We start from the raw sequence: 26,283 nt of genomic DNA on the forward strand, positions 1-26,283 counted from the left end.
GTTTGTAATGTATATGTTATATTTAAATAAATTAATTGAAGAACTGTCAGAGAACAACCTCTGCCGTCACACGCGGAGTTATTTCAGAAATACAAAACTTTAAAAAATCATAGCGCTGATAATATGATATATGAAAATAAAAAACTTTTGGCTTAGTTTAATATTCATTTAACAAATAAAAAAATAAAAAAGACACTGAACTTCCTCATTGATTAGTTTTGATAATGCACTAAAAAACAAACAGGAAGCACATAAATATATTTTATTGTTTATCTAATCGCAAAAAACTGGCAAGCTTATTACTCGTAAATAGGTAGCTTAGAATTTTATATAAGACCTTATTTGATTTATAAGAAATTTGCGCTTCTTACAATTAAAAAAAACTTTATGAAATAAGTAATACCAATAATAATACTGTCCAATTCAATATAGTATTCAATACCAATTACTATAATTTATGTTTTCTTATTATTAGAATAAATGTAAATATGTGTATTATAAAAACATTTTAGATATTTTCAGATATAAATACTTTTATTGTAAGATTCGACTTAATAATGCTAATAAGTTTTGATTTTTCAAGGCATCAAAATTTTATTTCAGTTAGCATTTTTATTTTCAATGTACATATTAAAATTACAGTAGACGCTCTCTTAACCGGCCTTGACGGGACGGGCCCGGGGCCGGATAACAAAAACGCCGGTTATTTTATTTTATTTTATTTTATTACCAGGCCAAGAGGCTCACTTACAGTGGTGAATTACATCACAGAACACCCAGGCTGGAGAAAAATCACATTATAGAGAAGGTAGTGAAAACACATAAAAAAAAAACACTTTCGCAAGGAAGAGAAAAAACATAATTTTTTCAAAACATTAAGAAAACAGAACTTTTATTCTGTTTAAGGAACTCTCACATTAAAAATTAACATTTCACAAACTGTAAAAAATATGTACAGGAAAAAGCCAAACATCACTCCAAAAGAGGCATTCCTAAAAGCAGGCGGGATAATGCGGCGAGACGGTTAAAACGGCGCCGGTTAAAAGAGCGTCTACTGTATATAACTATCGCTAAAATTCTGACAGTTGTAAATAAACTAACATAAATTTATATCAATTAATATACACTTGTATTTATGTACACGATTAAAAATGTACATCATCCATCACATGTGACATCAATAATGTATTAAACTGTAGTACCCATAAACATTATTTTAATAATTAACGTTTTGAGATAATGTCAGTTTTATTTTAAGATACAACATTATTTTTATAATGATGTGTTTTGCTTATCGTTCGCATATTTATTTTCCAAAGCGTCACAGTATTCAGGGGGGGATGCATTTTGAAAGGCTTCGTTGATTTGGGCCGCTGACTCCGTACAACTTTTCCTGTATTTTCCTTCAGAACTATGCCTGATTCCGTACCCGAAGTAAATTGCATAACCTGAAAAAATTAACAAGTCAATAATAATAATATTTTACGTATTTACCGCAAAACCACGAGGGCAAATATTCTAATAATTCGTTAATTATTATTGTTAAAAAACACATTCGGCATTTTTCAGTCCGTATTTTCATTATTAAAAATAATAATTTTATAATTTTTTTTTTTTTCATTACTAATATTAATTTTATTCAAACCTTGCAAAATTCTATGATCAAATTGCTACTACATAAAGATGTATACCGCCAGAGACACAATATTTCAATATCATTAATGTATAAATCTGTAAATAAATTATCTGTTAGGGCTCTACTTTGGTACAAATTAATTTGTCAGCATGCGTCGCACTCTGAGTATAAACTCAAGTTGGTACATGATTACAACTCCAGGTTTACTAGTATAGAAGGGCTAGCTGTTCCTGGATACTGCAATAAATATGGCAAAAGGACACTGCAATACAGTATACCTAAAATATTTAACATGTTACCAAACAATATTAAAAATACTGAGCTAAATACAGGAGTGCGACGTTTGCTCAAATTATGGTTATTAGAAAAAAGTTTTTTGTATTAGTGATAGTTTTTAATTTTTCATAATGTAATCTGTAATTGTTTTTCAAGTAAAATTATTGTTAATGTAGGTTAAGTGTAAATAATCGATGTAATTTATAAGAACCTGCTGACGAGTTGTATGTATGCAACTCAGCAGGACTTTAATTTAAGACTATTTTGTAAATATTTTTAGAGAAATAAACAAGAAATTAAAAAAATAAAATAAACTAATCTGAAATACGTCAATCAACACGCTGTATGTATGTAACACAATTTGATTATTTAAAGTTTGTCAACGTGGATAAAATAAAATTGCGTGATTTTGGAAAGACACGACATATTTTTTTAATGTTAATCCAAACCGCTTCTAATATGATACTCGTATATTATTGAGTATATTATAATGATCCATGTTTCCTTACCTACGGCAAGCCAAACAATAAACCGAATCCATGTTTGAACATCCAACTGCACCATCAAGTATAGGTTCATTAAAATACTGACACAAGGAAGAAGAGGAACAAGTGGAACCTGAAAATAAAAACAAAAAAATAACTACATAAAAAAGACATACGCAAAACAAAAAAATATATTTAAAATAATAAAAATAACTAAAAATAAGTTTTGTATATTTTTTGACGTGTCCTCCTATTCTCTGCAATTGGAAAAAAATGGCAACAAATTAAATATATTGTGCTTCATTATTTTACAACTAATTATTCAATAATCCATTGCATCTTCACCGTACACAAAGCTAATATCGCGACCAGCTTTTTTTTTCAATTGATCGCGAACAGAGAGAGATGTCGAAAATGCTCACTGTCGTTTACTTGACCTTTAATTTTGAAGGCTTGAAATCAATTAAAATAATATATGTTACGTTAAAGCAAACACAACATCTTGTAGAGCAGAATTTTTTTTCGAACGACGTATAACCTTTACAATTTAAAAAAGAAAATTGGTGTTCAGCTTATGCACAGCTTATGGTAAGACCCAATACAAAATGGATTAATAGTATTGTTTTCAAGATGTTTGATTATCCTTGATTAAAAATGATTCCGAAAACAAACTTCTATTTTTAATCATTGGATGTCAATAGCAAATCGACATATCAAATGACTGATTATGTATTTTTTTTCAGGAAAGAGAAATACTTGAGTTCTTATTGTTTACCCAAATATTTAAATTTTCAGACCATTTCCTGAAAGTCCTGAATAACTTGTGTTGGAAAAATAGAAATCGAGTTGTGGTAGAGTGGGATTTGAACCCCGGACCTTTGGCCCGCGAGTCCACAATACTACCACGGACCACAACCTGGCTCAAAAATTATACATATGTTTATATATATATCTTATTGAATTGCTATTTTTTTTATTTGTTTTATGCAAACGCTAAATTTTGCATCCGATATCCACGTATGTACGACGCACCTAAAAATTCTGAGAAAAATGATTGCCACATTTGAACTACATAATTTCGGCTATAGCGGCAAATCAGTCAATTAGCCTTTTTACTGTTTATATAATTATTGTTGGTAAAATACTCACTTTGAATGTTAATTGGACATTTTGCATTGGTTGCCTCGAGATAATCAGCCAAGAAGTTAGTAATAATATTCCAAATATGGTGACCGTTATTGTGAACGTCATACCATCAGTCCAGACGAGACAAGTGCATAATGCAACTGCCAACAAAACTGTAATTAAAACAGATTAATAACATTTTTTTGAATTAATGTCATTAAGATTACAGTAATGAGGAAGTTCAGTGGTTTTTTTTAAATTTATTATTAGACTATTAAACTTAGCCAAAAAAATGCTTTTGAAATTTTTATGTATTTTCTTATGCGTGCTATGATTTCTTAAAGTTCTGTATTTCTGTAATGTAATGTTTTTATTTAGATAGTTGTAAAAAACTTGAACAACTAATTATAACTTACATTGTACTTAATATATACCAAAACAATTTTAGTTACTATATTACAAAAGTTATTAAATTCAGACGCATTATGTTTCCTAATTAGTTTCTAATTTCCCATTCTTCATCTGTTTGAATTATTTAAGCAACTTTGTATGCGTTATCTCTCTGTTTATGAAGTTCATACAAAAGTTATTCAAACAGACCCCTGCTTCTGCTTCCGCAACTGCGGAAGTTCTGCACGTTTTTGACATGCGTTTCTGTTTCTGTTTCCGCAACTTTTATAACGGAAATTCGAACGGAACTTTACGCGGAGGAGGGGTGTTCCAGGCGTTCCAGCCAACCACAAGCGAGCCGGGCGCGTGCTTTCGGCACTTGTCGCAACACGTTTGTTTACATTTACTTCATTATACGCCGTGACGTGGTTTAAATTCGTAAGATTTTTTGTTCTTGTTTGTTTTAGTAGTTAATTTGTGTCGTATGCGTAACTTCAGTGCATTTATGAAACCATAAACAAGTCCTGTTTGAAACTATTGAGAACTTACCAAAGACGACAGATACATAATTGCGACGTATTTAGATCCGCCATATAAATTTAGTTTTTTCATCAGCATCTCTACGGAGCAAGTTAAGTCTGAAATATTGAATATGACAATCAGCGGAACCAGAGAATCCCACTAGTTCCACTTGTGATGACGGCATACCTTCCCCCAAAAGGTGCCGAGCTCAAATTGAGAATGAAGTCAAACCTACGTCATCATCAATGATGAATTCATCATTACATATAACGAGAATGACAATCTATTTTTGGAGACACAGTTTCAGGAGTACAAAAAAGAAAAATGATTGCCTTTACAGTAGGATCCCCTTATGTGGTGGAAATTTAAATATGTTAATCTTGTGCCATTAGTGCGCCAATATTGTGCGTCGTCAGTGAGCAATGGTCTTATATTCACCGGAGCAGATTTTGAGGTGTAAAAGCGGCTAAATAACTTTTAAAAAATATAACTTCTTCTTTTTTCTGTGCCATATCAGGTCTCCCCGACGTTGGCGATCACTTTAGAGTAGGCATTCCGGTCGTGTGCTAACTGGAACAGCGCCTAAACCCCACGCACTCCCGTACAGTCACGAATGTTTCTCAGCCAGGACATCTGTCGCCTTCTAACTCCACGCTTTTCCTCGATCTTCCCATCATGATTAGCTGCAGAAGCGCTGCTTCCGCGCATGCTCTAATCGGTTCATAAAGTTCTCCTTGAGAGTCCGTGTTTCAACCCCGTAGAGCAGTATTGACCACACCTAGTACTTGACCATTCTCTGTCTCAGTTTTAACTTAAGACTATCACTGCAGAAAACTGATTTAATACCATTGAATGCTGATCGTGCTATCTCTATTCTGCATATAATTTCCTTATATGGGGCCAGATCAGAAGTGATTTGACTGCCGAGGCATTTAAAGTTAGTGACGAAACCGTTATGCCGACTGAGAACGCATGTGTCTTTCAGAAACTCCTTAATAAAATTGACGAAGCTGGTAGAGTAATAGGCTTAAACACCAATGCGCTTAAACAAAGATAATGGTGTTTAGCCGAAACCCTCACAATAATGCAGTATTGCGACTGAATGGTCACAAGCAATCGAGAAATATAACTCACCGCTTCATAATTTTTAATATTAATTTCATTAAAAATTGTGGATGCAGAAATAGAGGAAGACCGAGAAAGACATGGCATGACCAAATCCAACAAATACTTAAAGATGGACATGTCAAAAGTCGGAATAATCGGCGCGCGTGCATGAGAAGACGTATGAATGTAGAGGAAGCGAGATCTGTATGCAAAGATAGAGTGTTGTGGCGTTCTATCCTCTCTGCCTACCCTTACGGGGAAACGGCGTGATGGTTTGTTTGTTTTGTTGTTTGTTTGAAAATTGTATTTGTAAAAAAAATTACTTTTTTTCCATAGTATTTACACTTCCGCATTCGTTTCCGTTTCTGCTTCCGTTATGACACTTCCGTTGCATCACTATTGTATACAATTAGTTTTCCATTCCATCAGTTTTCTTAAATATTTTTCAAAATTATTTCTGAAATTACTCTGCGAGTGATGTTTCAAGTTTTCTTCCGCTTCTTCTTGGTCAGTTCAGTCAATTGGTCGGTTAACTTACCGTAAACCGGAAATCTTTCTCGATTCTCTTATCATTGGTTGATTCATATTAACTAGTGACGTCGTTTAAAGTAGTTTGTTTTTATTCAAAACATTTTTTTTTTGGGTACAATTTCAAAAATCTTAGCTGTGCAATTGAGTGCTCTAATTTTTACTACGAGTAAGAAAAAAAATTCTTTCTAATTTCCCGCAGGCTGAAGTTCCTCATTCTCTGCATTACAATTATTAGAAATTTATATAATGCGTTGTTTTTTGGACATTTGAACTAAGGTATTAGTTGAATTGAAGATATAAAAAAACAAGTGTTGGGTTAAGTAATTTAAGCCTGTATATAAGAAACCTTGAGAATAATTGGCAAATTATAATAAATACTTAAAATAACTTACAGAAAAGAAGAATGGCGGCTTTAATGATGCTGTGTGACAAATCAGTTGGATATTTCAGTCTGTTTAAGTTGAAGCATTGTTTTATAACGCTCCATAATGATTCGGACGTTTCAGCTGCTGGCAAATAACTACAGGTAGTATCTTCTTCATACCTGTAAATAAATAAATGATAAATATACTTGTACATAGAGGATTTTTTTTCACCGACAGAACTGTACACTTCGTTTGCCAGTAAACGCTGAATCAATAAAAAATAGAATTATGTACATGATTCTGTTATAATACATTAGTTGACTTGGTAATTTTTATTTTAAAATTGCAATGCGATAATCTGGGTTATTTTAATTTTTAAGTTACATTAACACTATTGTTTTTTTACAGTTATTCTATTTATTTTTCAGATTATTAAAATAATATTGTGAAATGTTTCACAGTAATATAAAAAATGATATCGTGGAACGCTATTTAAATTTTCAAATGGTTTTCACAGCCACAGTCCGGTATTTTAATTTTCCGTTCATTTAACCGTTATTTATAATTTAAGTGTCATTTTGTTATTAAAAAAATAAGTTTAATAGAAAACATAAATTGTAATTGTTTACCTTAAAACTAAAACACTGATAGCTACAATAGTGTAAGCCATAAGTGTGCCAATTGACATCATGTCAATTAATTGATTCAGGTTGAAAATAGTCGCCATCAAACCTGGAATAATTTAATTTGTAAAATATTGTAAAATTGTAGTAAAAATATAGTAAAAATGTAGTAAAAACATAATAAAAATGTAGTAAAAACATAGTATAAATGTAGTAAAAAAACGTAGCAAAAAAAAACAAAGTAATAAATGCAGTGAAAACATAGTAAAAACCATTAAAATAAATAAATACGTCAATAAAAATATTTTGAAATTAAAATGTGCCATTGAAATATGCCATTAAAATATATGTTCCACGTCAATTTTGTCTAAATTGAACCCAAGACCTCTAGCATGATAGGCAAATATGCAAACTACCAGACAATAAATGTAATAATATGGAAGTTTAAAAAATAAGCGTTTATGGATAAAGAATTAGGAGTTTATGGGACACTAATATATTTTACTATCATCATCATCATTGCATTGGTAAACCAAATGCTGCATATTTCAGTCATCTGTTATATGAAGGTAAAGGGAACAGTCCTACCCTTCAGGTGTCAGTCCAGGAATAATGAAATATTGCACTTTAAACAACCTTTAAAATAAATATTTCACGACTACTCTTCCGGGAATCGAACCCAGGACTACTAAAATGTTAGTCGAAGATGACAACCACTACACTACGAGGCGGACGTTTCTTTACTCGATTCCCTATTTCAGGATTTTTAGTTGGGAGAAGCCATCGAGTTGAAAATACCTGACAAGGGTTTTGATTTTATCTTATAAACATAACTGTATTTTCATCCGCCTAGGCAAAGAGAACAGGTCATAAGCCCTGTAAATTTTTACTTCTCAAAAATATTATGTATCTACGAAAATGACCGTAATTTGGCGTTGAATACCACGATAATATGGATCAAATTCCCGTGCACCAGTATAAGAACAGACGTTCAATTTCTAGAGTATTAATATTATAGATAATGATAGTGAATGATTTTTGTTACGATTTTTAAAAGTATTCTGCCGTCATATTATATTTTTAGTAATATATAGATACAACAATCAGCATCGTTATTTTACAGTAACAATAACATTAAGGTACAATAAACAGTTAACGATTGAGTATCTCCAGTGTAAAAAGACGTTCCGGCGACCACAAAATAAAGTGTATTTGAAAATCATCACCTGATAAAAGCCCTGAAACCATAGTGGCCAAAAGGGGTGTTAGGGTTTTCTTGTTAACTTTGGCCAGTATCCTAAAAAGCACTCCGTCTTTACCCATGGCGTAGAGCACCCGAGGGAGAGGGAACAGGGCCCCCAGGAGGCTCGTGCACAGAGCGAAGATAGCCCCGACTGTTACCACCCACTTTATTATCGGCAAGTCCACAGCTTGGAAGACGTGGGGAAATGGAGCATCAGCATCCTTTAAAGCACATATATAATTTGATGATTACTGTATTTTTTATAGTAACAGCGAGCTAAATTGCGCATTAGTGGGATTATTGATGTAAACCTATCCTCCAAACAAAAAATAAAAATATTACGATAAAGTCATTCTTGTTTCATTTATTTTTTTAGCAATTCCTTTCCATTCAAGGTGCCGGACTTTAGAATGAGCTACCTCTTCATGTAAAAAATGCACTTTCCTTGGTAAATTTTAAGATACGCCTTCTCTTTCTTTTAGTGCCCTGTCAGGTATCTCCAACGTTGGCAATCACTCTGGCAAATGTCTCCCTGTCCTGTGCTGCCTGGAAAATCTGGTACACAGTCCTGAAGCCAGTCCAGTCTCGTATATTTCGCAGCCAGGACATATGTCTTCTTCCAGCCCCTCTGCGTCCCTCAATCTTGCCTTTCAAAATTAAATGAAGCAAGTGGTACTTTTCTCCACTCATTATATGCCCCACATATAAATTTTACGAACTTTTATGGTGGTTAAGAGTTCTCTGTTCGTTCTAGCTCGACTTAAGACTTCTGAGTTCGTTATCAGGTATGTCAAAGATATCTTAAACATTCTGCGATGCAACCACATCTCAAAAGCCTGAGATACGCCTGAAACGCTATTATTATTCCTTAGAACTAGTGATGAAACGGATTAAACGATTATGAAAATTATAAATGAAAACTTGTTCTGAATACATTGATAGTTATAACATTAGAATTGTAAAAATCTGCTCTAAATACAGATTATATTTTTAACGTAATTCCTGACTTGTGAAATTACCCTATTATAGTAAAGTAGGAAAGCATTGGAAATGGACAAAGGAAATAAGTTATAAAGAGAGTTATTTGAACTTAAGTAGAAAAAAAAAAAATTTAATAATGTAAATACGATAGCTGACCTGCAAGTAATATGGCCACATCAAAGTGAGGACTGTTGAAATACTGAAGTATGACAAGAATATGACTGTCAAGGAGATGGCAATGGACATGGGGATGTTCCTCTGAGGGTTTATGGCCTCCTCTCCCGTGGTGGCCACGCAGTCGAAGCCGACGAAGCCGAAGAAACACTTGGCAGCTCCGGCCATTATTCCGGCGAATCCAAACGGTAAGAAACCTCCTTCGCCAGCTGCGGCTCGGTATTCCTCGGTTATATTTTCTTTGGGAATTTGCCAATTCTTAACATCAGCTGAAAAAATGGTTTAAAATACACAAATCAACTTTTTACGGCCAGTATTACGGAGGGTTGTTTTTAAAAAACATGTTTTTGAAATCAATCATTCGTCTCTTGGCCTAGTGGCCAATGCATTTGGTTTTTATACAGGAGGTCTCGGGTTTGATTCCCGACATGGTTGATATTCGGGTTGTGGTCCCGGGGCTAGTGTTGCGGACTCACGGATTAGAGGTACAAGGTTCGAACCCCACTCTACTCTAACTTGACTTCCATTTTCTAATAGTGAGTTATTTACAACTCGTTGAAAATGGCCACCAAAATTGAGACATTTGGGTAAATTATAAGAACTTTATGGCTAATATTTAAAAAAAAAAAAAAAATATTTGAAAAAGTGTTTTTACACTAGAACATTTTATAGCCCCTGGACTGGCAAGACTGATTATCTTACCTCCATGTAGTAAAAATGATTCATTTGCGCTGTGGTTGGTGTACCAATGCGAGGAAGGAATTATTATAATATTATATAAATTTTAGTCAGTGTCTAGGTGTATGATCTGTGTGTGAAATAGAACGAGAATTCTAAACGAGTATTTTCGACTCGATAGCTAGTCTCAGGTAAAAATCCTGAAAAAAGGAATTGAGAGGGAATAAGTCCGCTCCGTAGTGTAGTGGTTGGCGCGCTAGCCTACCATGATTGAAGTCCCATGTTTGATTCCTGGTAAGGTCGTGAAGTATTTGTTTTTAGATAGTTAATGATTACCTTCCCTCACGGAACAGATTATCGAAAAACGACGCATCTAATACAGTGCCCTATGCAGCATCAGATATGGTGAGGGGGTATGATGAAGATAATATCATTCTACGAGCCTATATACTTATTCAAAACCCACTGATGCAATATTCTGGTATTGTAGATGCTTTTTAGGCACAACGCATCATTTTATTAGTCATAACGATGTAATTTGATAAAACAAATTCATAAAAAATGAATCACAGATGTATGTACATAACAAGATAATACTGAATTTGTGAAACATAACTCTAAACACTTCGCAGAATTTAATACCATCAAACTTTTGGACATAACTTTAGTAAGTAGCATTCTGGAGAGTGGTGCGGTGGTGTGGGGGGGCGAAGAAGCCACTTACTTACTAATGGTTGAGAGGACACAGAAGAAGTTTCTTCGTTACCTGTACATAAGAGAGTGTGGATACTACACATTGCAATACCTATCATTGTTCGTTTAAGGTATTTGTTTTTTTATATTATTTTTTTTATTCAGAAAACATACATAAAAAGTATTAAAAACAATGATCTTCTAACATAAAAGTTTTTATAAATTATGCAAAAGATTTAAACACTAAATGTGAAAAAAATAAAAAATAAATAAGAAACTCAAGTGAGAAAAGAATAATTGTTAACATTTTCGTTTTCCATCAAGTTTATCATTGGTAATAAATCAAAATACTGAATGCACACCCAGAGTCATTCACGCACACACACATGAACGCACATATAAAGCATACACAAACATATACATTACATGCGGCACATATATATAGCACAAACCACTCAAGATGTACATTCAGCGACTATCCCAAATAATCAACTACATGAAGAAATTTTCTGTACAAATGCAACGTGCAGTTAAAAATGTCTTAAAGAGTCCATTATAATTTCTACAGGTACGTCTAATGAATAAATTCGTGGTATAATTGTTTTTGTAAGTTGTTATATAAAAAAGGGAATTTAATCTGGTATAGCGAAGAGGACAACGGAAACCAATAAAAGTAAATATTCGCATATAACCATTTACCGACATAATGTCTACCGGTTTCGAGACGTAATAGTCTCTTTGACACTTTTCACATGTAAATTTTAATATTAACTGACATTTATTTTACTACATATGAATAACTTAAGTTATTTGTGCGAATTTCCCATAAATAAAAAGGAATATTTCTATAAGGAATTTGAGATCTTAGATATAAGGCAATTATATATTTTTAGGATTAAATGTTTGTGAAAGCAAATTATTCTGCCAAATCCCAAAAGGAACCCACACTACCAGAAGTCAAACAAGAGGATGGATCATGGGGTCTACTACAAACTCTGAATTCGGGCAAATAATTAACTACATGAAGAAATTTTCTGTACAAATGCAACGTGCAGTTAAAAATGTCTTAAATAGTCCATTATAATTTCTACAGGTTCGTCTAATGAATGAATTCGTGGTATAATTGTTTTTACAAGTAAGTATATAAAAAAGGAAATTTAATCTGGTATAGCGAAGAGGACAACAGTAACCAATATGCTTGGTATCTCAAGTTTGCGGGTCAGAAGGAACATTGCCTCGCTTATGATGGCCTTTAAACTTCTGAAATAGTTAATTTACAATCTCAACATTTTGGATCGCATAAAATTACATGTACCGAGCAACAATTTCAGAGCTAGGCAACACAAACAATTTGTTCTTCCAGAATGAAGGACAAATTTACCGTTGTTGATGTCTGTGGGGAGAATGATTGGTCTGTTGAACAGCCTACCGAGAGAGGTGGATCTTTTGCACGCTGGGATTTCCAGTTTCAGACTCTTCCTCTCTAAGTATGTATCATAATGTTATTAGGACTTATTTGTCTTTGTTTACTATTGTTTTCATGGACCTTAAATTAATATATTGTGCTTTTTTTATCACGTGATTGTAATTAGCTAATTATATAATTTGTGTGCATTGTAATTGACAGTTAGTAGCGCTATATTGCACAATTAAATAAATAAATACTTTTGTTTCAGACTCAACGATCATGCGATTCTACGTATGTTTTTTATGAATGCGAAGATTTTATTCGTTTTAATATTATTTATGTCTTCAGTACCTGCTTAATATGTAAATTTATGTATGTATATATTTTTATACTATATCATTGAATAATTAACGCTAATTTAAGAATATTTTTCTCATGCAACTAGGCTTTTTTTACTATTTCTGTAAAATATATATTACAGCAGCATCATCAGGTCACCTTGGGTTTGTTTTTAAAAATAGCCAAATGGCTTTATGGAATCTAGTTTTTACGAGTACTTTTTTAATCTAACAAGTTTTTATTATAACCGCGTATTTTATTTATGATTTCGATATAAGTTTGAATGTTATACCAATAAAACTGATAATGAATTATTTTATATTAAACTGTAGATCTTTTAATATTTTTTTTTAAAAGGAAATGCTTTTTTCATCGTCTTTAAAAAAAAAAAAAAAACGCTTTTGTTAAACCGTAGTCTTTTTATAAACAAACTATTCTTGTGATAGTAATTTTTGTTGAACTTATATATTTTATTCGAATTGGTGAATCAACATATTTATGTTTTTGGACATTTGATTAAAAAAATAAGGAAATGACACGATTTTGAAATACATATTAGCCATTCAACGGCATATTTTTTTTGCTAGAAGCATATTGTAGAAACAAAATATTTAATCCCAAAATATTATTTGAAAAAAAAACGTAGTTCTATCTAAAAGGATTTGAACTAAATTCTATTCTGTAATTTTTTTAACGTTTATTAACAGAATAGTTTAACCTAAAATTTAAGAAAAAAAAAAGTGATTTAAATGCTTTTATTTATACATAAAAATGAAGAAAAAATTCATTACTTTCCTGTTCAATTTATTATCTGTAAATCATTAGGACAAATTTTGCCCTAATACCTACTGAGTCTTTATACGAGTACCAACGGATATACGTTTAATCTTAATTTCAATAGGCAGTCGAAAAGTAATTATATATATTTTTGTGACATGAATTAAAAAAAAATATATATATATAAATAAAGTACTTTGGAAAATAGTTGTTTTTATCTAATATGGGAGTATGCTTTTTTTTTTTTTTTTCACGGCGTGATTTTGAAAACACGTTGTTTTAAAATGGCAAAATCGTATGATTTCCTTATTTTTTATCATACTACAGCTCTAAATTAATACAATGTCCATAAATATTTTAATACATACAAATAGAAACACTAAAATATTAAATGCAAATGAAACAACATAAAATGAAATAGAGTTTTTCTTCGTATTAATAATAGGAATTTTACAATTAATCAATTGATATTTATTTACTGATAAGTTTTTTGAACACTGACGTTAAAAAAATCATCTCCTTAAACTGGCTCTTAAAACATAGAATGACAAAACTTTTATAAAAAACCTGTCATACCAATGATACTATAGATTCGATTGTAAAAAGCCTTTTAGCCCTTTAGTACTATTATTCCTTTTGCTAGAAACAACGACGCCATAATTTTGTCAGCGAAAAACAATAAGTTTTTAAACAACATGTTAAATTTTTTATATATATTTTACCTTTAAAAGATCCAGATATGACAACAATTATAACTGTGGCCATATTTAAAACTGTAAATACGTTATTCATTCTTGTGGACTCTTTAACTCCGACGGCGAGTAAAACTGGAAATAAGAAAAAAATTATATTAATATTAAAATAAGAGATGTACGTACACCTGGCAAAACTTAGAGCTCTCTCAAAAGCTCTCAAAAAGAAATATTTCTAACAATGAATAAAATACAATAATTACAACTATGTTCAAACTCCATGGAATATTTGTCCTATGCTGAATTTTCATAGGACAAAGATCTGAACTGAATTAGTCCTACATAAAAAATAGTAATAAAAAAATATACGTGTACAAAATAATTGTAGGCGATAAATTATAACAGTACAATACTTCGCATTTACGCAAATTAAAATAATTTAAAGGCATATTATTTTGAGTACCAGGGCCCCAAATACGATGGGAAGTTAACAGAGTTATAATATCATCTAAAGGGTATTTTCACAAGTGAGAAATAACGTTAAAATTATAATATATATTTAGAGCAAATTTCCACGATTCTAATGATATAACCATAGAATTAAGAATAGTCCAGAAGGTAGAATCATATTTGAATACATCGGACTGTGTCCAATAATTCTCCTACTTAGACACACTTTCGCCGCGCGCATACTTAAAGTCACCACGTAATATTGCCAGATCGCGAAGAATATAACCATAACACAAATGTAAGGTAAAAAAAAAACAATTTGATGATTTTTCTAAAATTTTATTGAGCACTCGGTAACATTGATTGACACAACAGAGTAGATAAGTAAAGGGTTATTTAATAAGAGTAATTGAATTAATGAACTTTGAACTTAAAATATATAACATAAGTTTGACACAAAACGGATATTTTTATATCATGTTAAATAATATTTTATGTTTTAAAGAAAATGTCGGTCTAGTGTCCACCACGGCGTTGTTTAATCCGAGGTTCAATTTTCATTATTTCTCTTATTATATGAGCAAAGTAGTGTAAAAAAATTTACTACCCTGGTAGCACTAACGAAATTTCCATTTTGTTTCTTCAACAATCTGACAGATGGAAAAATAATTAAATTTTTAAGTAATGCATTTGTGACATACACATTCATTTGATAATTACTCATGAAATGTGATTGCGTCCTGTTTCTTTAAGATCCTAGCAGTATTTCTACACTTAAAAAAGGACACAACACGGCATGGTTAAATTCGAATCAGGAGTTGCGTACTGAGCGACGTCTACAAAGAAACTAATGGGTCAAAACGTAAACCTACTCATTTATGAGTAGTTTAGTCGCCTTCTGTTTGATATGCGTATACGGTTTCTGGACTTTCCTTAATTCTATGGATATAACTATCAATGTATTCAAAATAAGTTTAATTGATCATTTTCGGGTTTAAAAATGAGCACTTACAAAACGGCCCGCAGTTGGCACACGTCATTTTGACGTCACGCGTTATGACTGCCGACTGCGTTTCTAATAAACATTGCGTACAAGTTTAGCGTCAAAACGTCATACGTGCCGTTTTTCCTACAGGGGGCGAAACGTCTCGTTTTCGGGTATTTCAAAATTTGCATATTTTAAACCTTTCTAGAAAATTTATTCGGCGTCGCGCGAAAAAAATATTGATACCGTTAAACATCGTATTTTTTTGCTTTAAAACTGCTTATAAAGCAAGATCGTTATTTTAACGGATATGTGGATATGTGTAGATTAAACAGAAGTATTTTCGTCGGTAACATATTTATACACAATTTAACATGTTTTAAATAAAAAAATACAAAAAAAATATTTTACTTTTTGGATAGTTTTTTTTGTTTGGATGTCGGCCTCGTGATGTGTTGGTCAGCGCGTTTTGCCTACCATGCAAGTGGTCTCGGGTTCGATTCCCGACATGATTGACATGAAATATTTATGTGAAAATGTGTTTTTACACTATAAAACTTATAGTCCCTGGACTGGCACCTGAAGCGTAAAACTGATCATCTTACCTAGATTTAACAAAAATGATCGAGATACGCTGAGATTGGTGTACCAATGCAGTGCCCGATGCACCGGAAAGCGAATGATAATGATGATGAAAGAGTGAAAGAAAATTAAAGAAAATTAATTGTATAATTTCTGAGTTGGCCCTTAATGTACCTGGCTACCGCACCCGTCACACGAATCTATCTCTTTTCCATGTACCTACAGTTCGCACCAACTATGCACAGAACTCTCCTCTAATTCGCTTGACGCGTAATTATAATGTATTTTTCAACAACATAGACATATTTAACTGCAGTAAACTCACCTTTAAAACCAAAATTAAAAAACTATAATATGAAAAAATTATGTTTTTTTATAAAAAAATCAAATATTTTTACATTATAAATTTAAGTTGTTTCTATTCACTCATATCAAACACACACTCACCCTGTCCATAAACCTACCCTCACACCCATATACAATCACACACTTATTCATATACCTACCAAAACCACACTCTACTTTTTTACACACGCATCCTCACACAAAAAAAAACTCGCACACATGCACTTCTATGAATTAATATCTAACTGAACTGGATTTTTATAATTGTATTTATGTGAAAAACTGATTTGGCTTTATTTTATGTTTTTTTTATAATGTTGTGTATATTTTTTTGTATTGCTGTTGTTTTTCTATATAAACAAAATTAAAATTAAATATAACAAAAATAATAACAAGCTGGTAACAGTCGGCTATTGCCCATTTATAAAAATATTCTTGTAAGTAGTGTCATTAAATAATAATATTTTACCACATGACAAGTCTTGCAGTTGCCAAGCGCATCAACTTTTGGAATGCCGTATAATATTGGTTATGGCGAAATCCGGATATCTGTTGGATTTATCATCTCGTTTTATTCATTCATCAATTTTCCGGATGACAATAGTGATGACAAGTCGGTGTGCTTACTTTAGATATTAACATAAATCAACAGCTCCAATAAAATTAATAAGAGGTTTTACGTAAAGCTGAATAAATAATATATTTATTATAGAAGGAACAATGCACCAATTTATTTACTTTATTGTGAAATTAAGATATTGTATCGAAACAAAAGAAAGTAAATTTAATGAGGAAGTTCAGTATCTTTTTTTATTTTTTATTTATTAATAGACTATTGAACGAAGTAATTTTTTTAAATTTATTTTTTATATATCGTATTATCAGCGCTTTGATTTTTTAGAGTTTTCTCTCTTTAAAGTCGGTCCCTCAATGCTGAGGGTTGTGATCACCATGAACACTTCTAATTAGTCTGTTCCACTCCAGTCTGTCCTCAGCCCGACGTACTGATTCATTAAATTTTAGCCCCGTAGCCACCTTTATTTGGTCAGTCCATCTATATGGGATTCTACCCCGGCTTCTCCTACCTTCAACTCGGCCAGACATTATTGCCTTTTCCAGATTGTCTGGCTCACGTCTAGCAATATGTCCAAAGAAAGACAGTGTCCTTCTCAAACACACCACTGATAGACGAGTTGTAATATGGAGCTCTTCCAGTATCGATGCATTCGTCCTTCTGGCTGTCCAAGGCACTCGCATCAGCCTTCTCCAACACCACATCTCGAATGCATCGATCCTCTTCCTCTCGTAGGCACGCATTGTCCACGTTTCAGCCCCATATAGGAAAACGGAGAATACCAGGGCTTCCATCAACCGCTTTTTTGTGTTTATTGATATACCTCGATCTCGCCAAATCTTCTCCAAACGGTTCATTGCTTTTAGAGTTTTATACTTTTGAAATAACTCCGCGTGTGACATCAGAGGCTGTTCTCTGTTAGTTCTTCCGATTGGATCGTTTAAGGTAAGCCAAACGGATATCCTTTCCAGCTCTTATATCATTGGTTGGTTCATATGAACTAGTGACGTCGATCAAATTAGTGCGTTTTTATCATATTTTTTTTCGTATAATTCCAAGAAACTTTGCCATACAACTTAATGTTCTATTTTTTACCGCGCGCAAGAAAACATTTTTTGTATCCGATTTCCCGTAAGAATAAAGTTCCTCATTGAGAGTTTAACGGTATTTTGAATTAGGTACAAAATGATGAATTCATTAAAATTACTTTAAATATTATGGACCATATATTTTTAAAATTTTTAAGCCCATTAACAAATTTGTGATTTTAGATAGTGTATTTTATTTACTACATGTATAATGATGTCAAACATAAATAGGTTGATTATTAACTTATTGATTAGGGTAATATTTTTATTGAAACATGTCATGCTCCTAAAGGAACACTGTCGTAAATCTAAATTTGGCTGTTCAGAGTTTTAAATGCAGTTTAAGCACATTTTTTTCTCTTTCTTAGAAGAACACTGACGAATCTCTTCGATTTTTTTAGCAATATACCACAAACTTCAGTATTTTTAGAAATCATTTGAGTAAAATATCGAGAAGAACACTGCAATAACTATGATGCTACAGTGTTCTTCTCATATGTTTTCAGTCAAATACTACAAAAAGGGCATTATTATTTTATGTTTCAAATAATTTACAATAAACTCATGTTTGTAAATAAATACATCAAAAATAAATAAAATGAAATATTTTAATGTAATCTAGAGAGTGTAAATCTGAGTCAGGTATAATTGATAAGATTAAGAAAGGGTCACTGAGATGGTTTAGTCACGTGGAACGAATGCATGTCGAAAGAATGGTAAAACAGGTATATATGGTGAGAATGAACTGTAACGTGTGTCGAGGACGACCAAGGAAGACGTGTTATGATCAGATAAATCAAAATCTGGAGTCTTGTCGTATCAGAAGCAGGCAAAACTGAAGGTCATGCATGACAAGATGAATGGGTGTGAAAGAAGCTAGGAATGTATGCCAGGATAAACGTGTGTGGCGGTCCATTCTCTCTGCCTACCAACGGGGAAATGGCGTGATGGAAGTAGGAGAAGTAGTAATGTAATTTCATTAATGCTAGCTGTCCATATTTATTTTTAATGTTGGTACAACTAGACTAAAAAGAGATCTCGTAATTGATCTCGTAAATCTCGTAAAAGATAATTACATATTGTGTTCTAATTTATTTTTATGCATACAGCTGAACATACATGTTAAAAGAAAAAATGTTTCTAAAAATCCTTTGGCTGGTGAAATATTTCGAATCTTGAAAGTTAATTTCATTCTTCATGTGTAATTAATATAATATTTAGGTAGCTTCATAAAAGTTAGGAAATATTAGCCGGAGGCTTTTTTGGAGTAAGGTCAGTGAATAGATTATAGTAATAATTATTGCCTCTCGGTTCAGGAAATGTTAAAGGCAAATGACCCCTTATGCCCTTGTCCTTCCGTACCTTTGATTATATTTATCACGAATCATGGCAGTGTTATTATTCTACTTACTCGATATAATGAACACCAAAAGGCAGGCAAAAAAGTCAGGATATTCAGCTAGGAAACTGACGTCCATAGGCATGACGGATACAAAACTCTCTTTCATGGCGTTTCCCGCTAAAGCGTCTATGTAGTTACTCATTCCTTTAGCTACACTGGCAGTACCTGAAATTTCAAAAAACATCAATAAATTAATCGATCAATTTCAATATGATGGACGGTATTTATAGAAACAAGACAAAATATATAAGTTTCAAGTGTCAACATATTCTGAGCCTCTATTAAAACTGTTTTTTTGTTAAGTGGACAAAATTAGTTGCACGAAAAAAGGAAGACAAAACAACCAATTCTGCTATTTTTTTTGAAAAAATAATAAATATTCCACCTTTGTCAATTGGCCCGGCCCTTTTATCTAAATATTTGAATATTATTGATTTATTTAACAAATTATTTTCCAATCATAACTTTGTGTGTTTTTTGATTATCGATTAAATTAAATCATGTTTAAACTTATAGTATGAGAAATCAAAGGGTTTATAAATAATTAAAAAAAAAAAAACACTGATTTGAGTATAAAAAATTCGTGACAATTGTTTCGCCTTGTTATGGCATTTTGTACATGCCATATTTCATAAGACTATTTATATGTTTTACACAAGTGCCTTGAATTATAGAACTATATAAAGACATTCAATGCATCGAATCTTCACATTCGTTTGAAAATGCCCTAACAAGGCCAAACAATCGTCACGAAATTTTTGTTTTTATATTTGTAAAAATAAAATAAAGTGTTTAGTAGACTCAAATCAGTGTTTCATTTCTCCTAAGAGTTCTACAAAATAAACACCAAATCAATCAATATAACAAGTTTGCTGTTTCTAACTTTTTTATTATAGAACTAATAATTTATTTATTTTTTATTCAAAATATTTCACTCTTTTAGTAAGTTGTTATACGAGAGTATTTATTTATTTTAATTTATTTAGCAAACACATACAGTCATTCGTAATTACTAAAAAACACAGATTTTTAATTATAAACAAAGAACAATTAAGTTTTCATAATTTTTCTTCTATTTGTTTTAGATCATTGATCTGTTCCTAAACGGGATCCACCCGAAGTTGAACATCGGCTTTATTTCCCTATTTTTACGGTTTTCTGGAAGGCAGACGCTTGCAGAACACCTATTCTCCTCTACGGATGCGAATCTTGGCACCTCACAAGGGCCCAAAACAGGAAAATTCTGAGTTTTGTTTTCATATTTTTGTTTAAAATCACCTTAAACCTGCCAACGACAGGCCATAAGCTCTGCCAACCGTTTATTTATCGTATCTGCTGCAAATTAAACTTACTTTGTCCCCATTTAGATATTTTTCATACAAAATTTTGTGATTGCAAAAAAAAACAACCTTTGAAACACTCTAAAACGAAACATTTGAGGGCATTAGAAGCAAACATTGCAACCTGCAAAAAATTATTTTTTTTGGTAATGATGTCATTCTGTGGTTTGTCAACATTATTTTTATAAAAATCATGAGTTAAGTTGCAAAGGAAGCTTAAAATTTTACTTCTGATGGTTTTAAAATAGTGTTTGGAAGCAAACATGGCAATATCTATCAGCCATTTTATTCGACCAATGACAGGCTTGAGATTTAAATTTTTAAAATGGCCGTGCCATACAAATACTGCGAAAGTTTTTTGAATTCGTGTTTCTATTAAATCTAATTTATTAGTATCTTAAAGTTTAAGTTCAGTAAAAATAACATTGCTAACACAAGTTCTCTTTTTGTCATTAGTGTAACAGGTTTTGTTATTTTTCTCGAAAACACCTAAACGGGAATTTGCTATCTTTGCTCCCAATGCCCTCATTTATCAGTGTGTAATAATTTGATGTACATTTAATTATGTTCATGTTATTATCATATCAACATTTTGAATCGGTCAACTATGTTATGAAAATCCCTCTCCTCTACTCCTTCACTCTATTTCCTCATCCCTTAACCTTCTTGCTGTTTTTTTCTCGTGTCTTATGTAATATATTATTTTTTCTCTTTACAATTAACAATGTAACATGTTCTCTCACTACATTAATAAAAACATTAACTGGATGTTTGTACTATTTTTTTTATATTTTACAATCTTTATTTACATAATTCCTCGGTACGTGTGATGTCACCGTACCTCTCCTAAACGGCCTTACCGATTTACGTGCAGTTTTTAGAGAAATATAGATCTTTGCGCTGTGCGTGTTCGAAGATATTAAAATCTTCAATCGAATATGTTAAAAATAAGTTAGGCGCATAACTGCATCGATCTACCAGGGTTTCATTCGAGGAGAATGAATTTGCAAAAAAATGGAAAGAGGTTGTTTTTTTGTGTTTAAAAAAAGTTTGTTTTTGAATGTTTACAAACAGCATTTGTTTTTTGTAGATCTCAATCAGATTCTTTCCTTAAATTCTTTATAATTTGTACCCATTTATTTCTTTTTATTGGATTTTTGGTAACACCAAAAAAATATTAAATTTAATACATTTTAAAAAATCGTATTCCGACATAAGTACACCCCTTTGTTGGTGAGACGACCGGAGTTTGACGTTTGCAAAAAGAATGCCATATTTGAAAAAATATGTTTTTTTTGTTTTGGAATTTAACCATAAACAAGTGCCTAGGTACCTACTTATCAATGAAAAAGTATTTTGCCAACGTTCGGGCAGGACAACGTCTGTCGGGTCCGCTAGTTTTATATAATAACTGTTGTTTTTCCTAAATAAAAATATTTAGACTTAATTATTCCTTTCTTAAAAATGCTTTTCATCCCAGTTGAAAAAAATTTAACCTAAATTAAATGTTAGAAAACATAAACAATATGAAAATTTCATTAAACTTACCTATTACGTATTCCAATATAAGATTCCATCCTATAGTAAAAGCGATAAACTCTCCAACACTTACATAACTGTATACATAGGCAGATCCTGCCTTGGGTACTCTGGCCGCGAACTCAGCGTAACAAATCCCTGAAAAATTAGCACATTAACAACAAGTTCGCCATACTCCGTCCACGATCTCAGAAAATTGTTGCTAGCGGAACAGGAAATAGATTAATAACTATTCAAAATTGTAAGCATTCATAGCGTCAACATAACTGTCAAAATTGTTTTAAATAAACATACATTTGAAAGGTGCCTGGTATTTATAATCTGACAGTATAAGGTCAGAAATAATATTTTGAGTGCTTCCAAAACTAAAATAACAATTTTATTATTCAATAATGTTATAATAGTACTGGTAAAATAATGAAAAACAGGTTATTCGATTTTTACCCCCGTATGTATTACAATATAATTTATTGGTGTTTATGTTTTTATTTTCTGTTTTATTGTAATGTTTTGTATAAACTGGTATTTCGTTACTTTATCTATTACTTTTATTTATACTTAGATATAGATTATATCTTAATTATTATTACAATAATGTATTTGTTTTACTTAATACATATTTTCATGTAGTGCTTCTTTTATTTTGTGTATTTATTTTTTTATTTTTTTTATCAATAAATTTCATAAAAGGTACATGTTTTTTCAAAATTCTAAACATATCTACTTTAACACATCTAGTAAATGTTCTCACTGTAACTCTCTAAAAAAAGAGACTAATTCTTGTGATTAGAGAGTGATTTACACTGTGGTAGTTGTTTATATATAAGAGTTATAGCACCCACTTTTTCCCTATACATTTTTTTCGCATAATGTTATCCTTTTCTTACGAGATAGTTACGTATAAATAACTCCTCTAACATATGGTATAGGTTTGCATATTCGGCCGCATTTCAATGCGATGCCCTCCAGCTACCCGCGCTGACCTCATGCCCCGCAAGACCCCTAAATTTCTCACTCCCCCCTTGATTCTGGTCTTTATAAGGCGGGTTTTGGCCACCCGGAATCCAAGATCACCCCCCCGTTGTGAACAACAATTCCGCTGCCTCTCAATCGGTAAAATCAGTGCTTGTCAACCCGTGTAACCAACGAAATATCGTTGTATCATACAATAGTATTAAGTTAATTTCCTAGTGCTTGTACTGTACGTAAAGTATGAACTGAATCAATAAATATCTTTGAAATATAACCAGACGTGTTATAGAGTTTATATAATTTTAAATACGAGTACATGAGAAAAAAATAAAATCATATGATATATAAAGAAAAAACATAAAACAATAATACGTTCATACTATTTAAAATTTAGTGTCGTTTTTACACGTGTTAAAAAAATTCTTTAGATTGACTTAAATTTTTTTTATTGATATATTATTTTTAATAGTTTTTAGTTGATTGGGAAGATTATTATGATTTTTTACACCTTTGAAGACAAAGCTATTTTGACCATGACTTGTGTGGGATTTAGGAATTTTAATATTATTTTTATATACTTAACGCTTTTTTTTTCTCTGATTGTTTAAATTTTATATTTATTCGTTTTTTTGTTTTCCAGGTGACGTTTTTTTAAATATTCATAATGTCTGTTTTTTTACATCATCAAAAAGTTTTACAATTTTTAAACATTTTTATGTATATTATTTATTTTGGCATTTAAAATGGTCGTGTTTAGAGAGGGAGATTGTTTGACAATATGGAAATATCACTTACTACGAATACCAATAAAAACATAAAAATACATTTAGATTAATTAATTGTATTTTCAAAATCAATATGGATATTGTGCAGAAATGTTTTCATATACATATAATTTAAAAAAAGAAAATAATAATGAAAATGTCACTAAAAAAACGCGACATGTTTGGCATTGATAGTTGTGACGTCAAGATTCGTGACGATGTTCCATAAAAATTTGAATGCTTTGGAACAAAATTAAAAATGAACATGAATCGTGACGTATTAGGGGCGTGGCCAATGAATGCAATTACCGTTTTTGCGGGAATTCAGAATTACAAATATAATTTTTTTTTATGCTACTAATAAGTAACATTTTTTTTTACTGTATTTCATAAACCCTTATTACTTTAAGAATAAAAATAAAATAAAAAGTGATATTTCCTTATTGTTTATATTTTTTGATAAAATTTATAATAAAATATTAGAAAAAATATTTTAATTAACTTGCATGCATTTAACGTTTTTTTTTTAAATGTTATATTTTAACCTTAGAGTATATACATCTATACTCTAAGATTTCAACATTGTAATTGTATAATATGTAATTACTTTTTAAAAATTTACCCGATTTTTCATAATAATAAAAAAATTTAATTATAACAGTTTTAGGCCAAAAGTTTTAGTAAACCATAGCTTGTATTAAAGTGTAGGTAAGTAAAATACAAAAAGTCATTGATAGTAACAGCCTTTGCATATCGTAGGATGTTTTGATTTTATTGCTGTACGAATTTTTAAATTTTTCCATACCAAGACGGTCTAGTCTGACAATTTGAGAATTTACATAATAAATATGTCTACCAGACGTCACAAAAAAAGGTAGACTTATCTACGTATCTTGCTCATCTATTTGGCACTTTGATACTTAAAATATTATATAAAATATTTATCATTAAATATTAACATTAAAAAGTCACAAGTTTGTTGATAATGGATTACTTTTTTGAAATTTATAAATGATTAATTAATAACTTTTTCAGAGTTATTGAATATCTTTCAGGAGTCAAAGTAGATTTTTCAGATTATACCCTAAATTTTCAGTATTTTCATGTTTGCAATTCACCATGACTTTCAATTTTAAGATTATTTTGTTATCATTTTTTAAGGTGTTTTTATGTTAATAATATATATCCGTGTCCAGGCGGATGAAAAAAGGGTGAAATAGAACTAGAATACTGGACGAGGGTTTAGGACTCATCATCATTTCCATTTCCACACCCAGTGGTGCATAGGTCAATATATTAGTACTCAAATTGCGGAGTATCTGTTTTTAAAAAAATATATATACAAGGTAAAGTGATTAGTCTAAACTGTCATGTGTAGTGACAAGTAAACTGTTATTTTTGAAAGAAATTCGATTTTGTTTTTTTGTTTTAATTTCAAATACATTAGCATAGAAATAGACGTACTACGTACTAGCTCTCAAGGCCGAAACTTAAAAGGGACGAAAAATGTTGATTTTTTTATTTTCAGAAAGGTTTATTTATTTGTTAAATCTATAGATTTAAAATGAATTAAGCTCTACGTTCGTTTCGCTGTCTCTTTGACGTAAGTTTTGCGTTTTAAATGATACTATTCAATAGTGGTTTTGGAGATTTATCTATTGATTGAGTAAATATACATTAGTAACTAGATAATTGAAATAGTTGTCATGAGTCAAATTAGTATTTTCTTTTAATGCTTCTTTCTACCAACCTGCGAACGCCGAAGCTATGGCCGCCACAAGGAAAGATAAACAGACGGCCGGGCCAGCGACAGTCTTGGCTACAGAGCCCGCCAGCACGTACACTCCCAGGCCTAGAGTACTCCCCACCCCTAGAGACGTGAGGTCTATCAGCGTCAGAACCCTGGCCAGCTTGGTATCTTGGTGCTCGTCTCGCAGCGTCTTACACCGCCTTAGCGCGTCCCAGAACGACGATAAACCCATTGCGTCTTACTGAAAACAAAAACATTGAGAAATATATTATTTTGAACGAGATTTTTTAATTCTTTTTCAGAACATTCTAGGTTGGAACATAAGGGGGTGTCGAAAATGCTCACTTTCGTATATTTGAAATTCCATTTAAAAGAGTTGATCTTGTTGAGCTTAAAATTTCCTTTCGAATGACGTATAAACTTTAACATTTTGATCTAAATTTGTTA

At 31.5% G+C, this 26,283-nt stretch overlaps 1 protein-coding gene across 1 annotated transcript; it reads right to left on the reverse strand.

Annotated features, from left to right (window-relative positions):
• Positions 1–862: 862 nt before the first annotated feature.
• Positions 863–26,072, reverse strand: slif (cationic amino acid transporter slimfast). Its single transcript, XM_088234333.1, has 11 exons — positions 25,837–26,072; positions 22,360–22,488; positions 19,481–19,636; positions 14,076–14,180; positions 9,441–9,727; positions 8,287–8,524; positions 7,067–7,169; positions 6,465–6,616; positions 3,547–3,695; positions 2,422–2,530; positions 863–1,448 (listed from the first exon to the last, which is right to left on the reverse strand). Exons 1-11 carry the CDS (start codon positions 26,066–26,068, stop codon positions 1,273–1,275), a joined length of 1,836 nt encoding a protein of 611 aa, XP_088090459.1. The 5' UTR covers positions 26,069–26,072; the 3' UTR covers positions 863–1,272.
• Positions 26,073–26,283: the final 211 nt, after the last annotated feature.

Source organism: Micrasema longulum, unplaced genomic scaffold (assembly GCF_059751315.1).
Source record: "Micrasema longulum isolate JH-2025_06_02 unplaced genomic scaffold, ASM5975131v1 h1tg001225l, whole genome shotgun sequence".
Taxonomy (NCBI): Eukaryota; Metazoa; Arthropoda; class Insecta; order Trichoptera; family Brachycentridae; genus Micrasema; species Micrasema longulum.

Coding starts and splice junctions, on each gene's coding strand:
- slif (XM_088234333.1), bottom strand. CDS start 26,068: ATGGGTTTATCGTCGTTCTGGGACGCGCTAAGGCGGTGTAAGACGCTG. Junction 22,489..25,836: donor CATAGCTTCGGCGTTCGCAG/GTTGGTAGAAAG, acceptor CTAATTTTTCAG/GGATTTGTTACGCTGAGTTC. Junction 9,728..14,075: donor CATATCTGGATCTTTTAAAG/GTAAAATATATA, acceptor CCATTTTTTCAG/CTGATGTTAAGAATTGGCAA.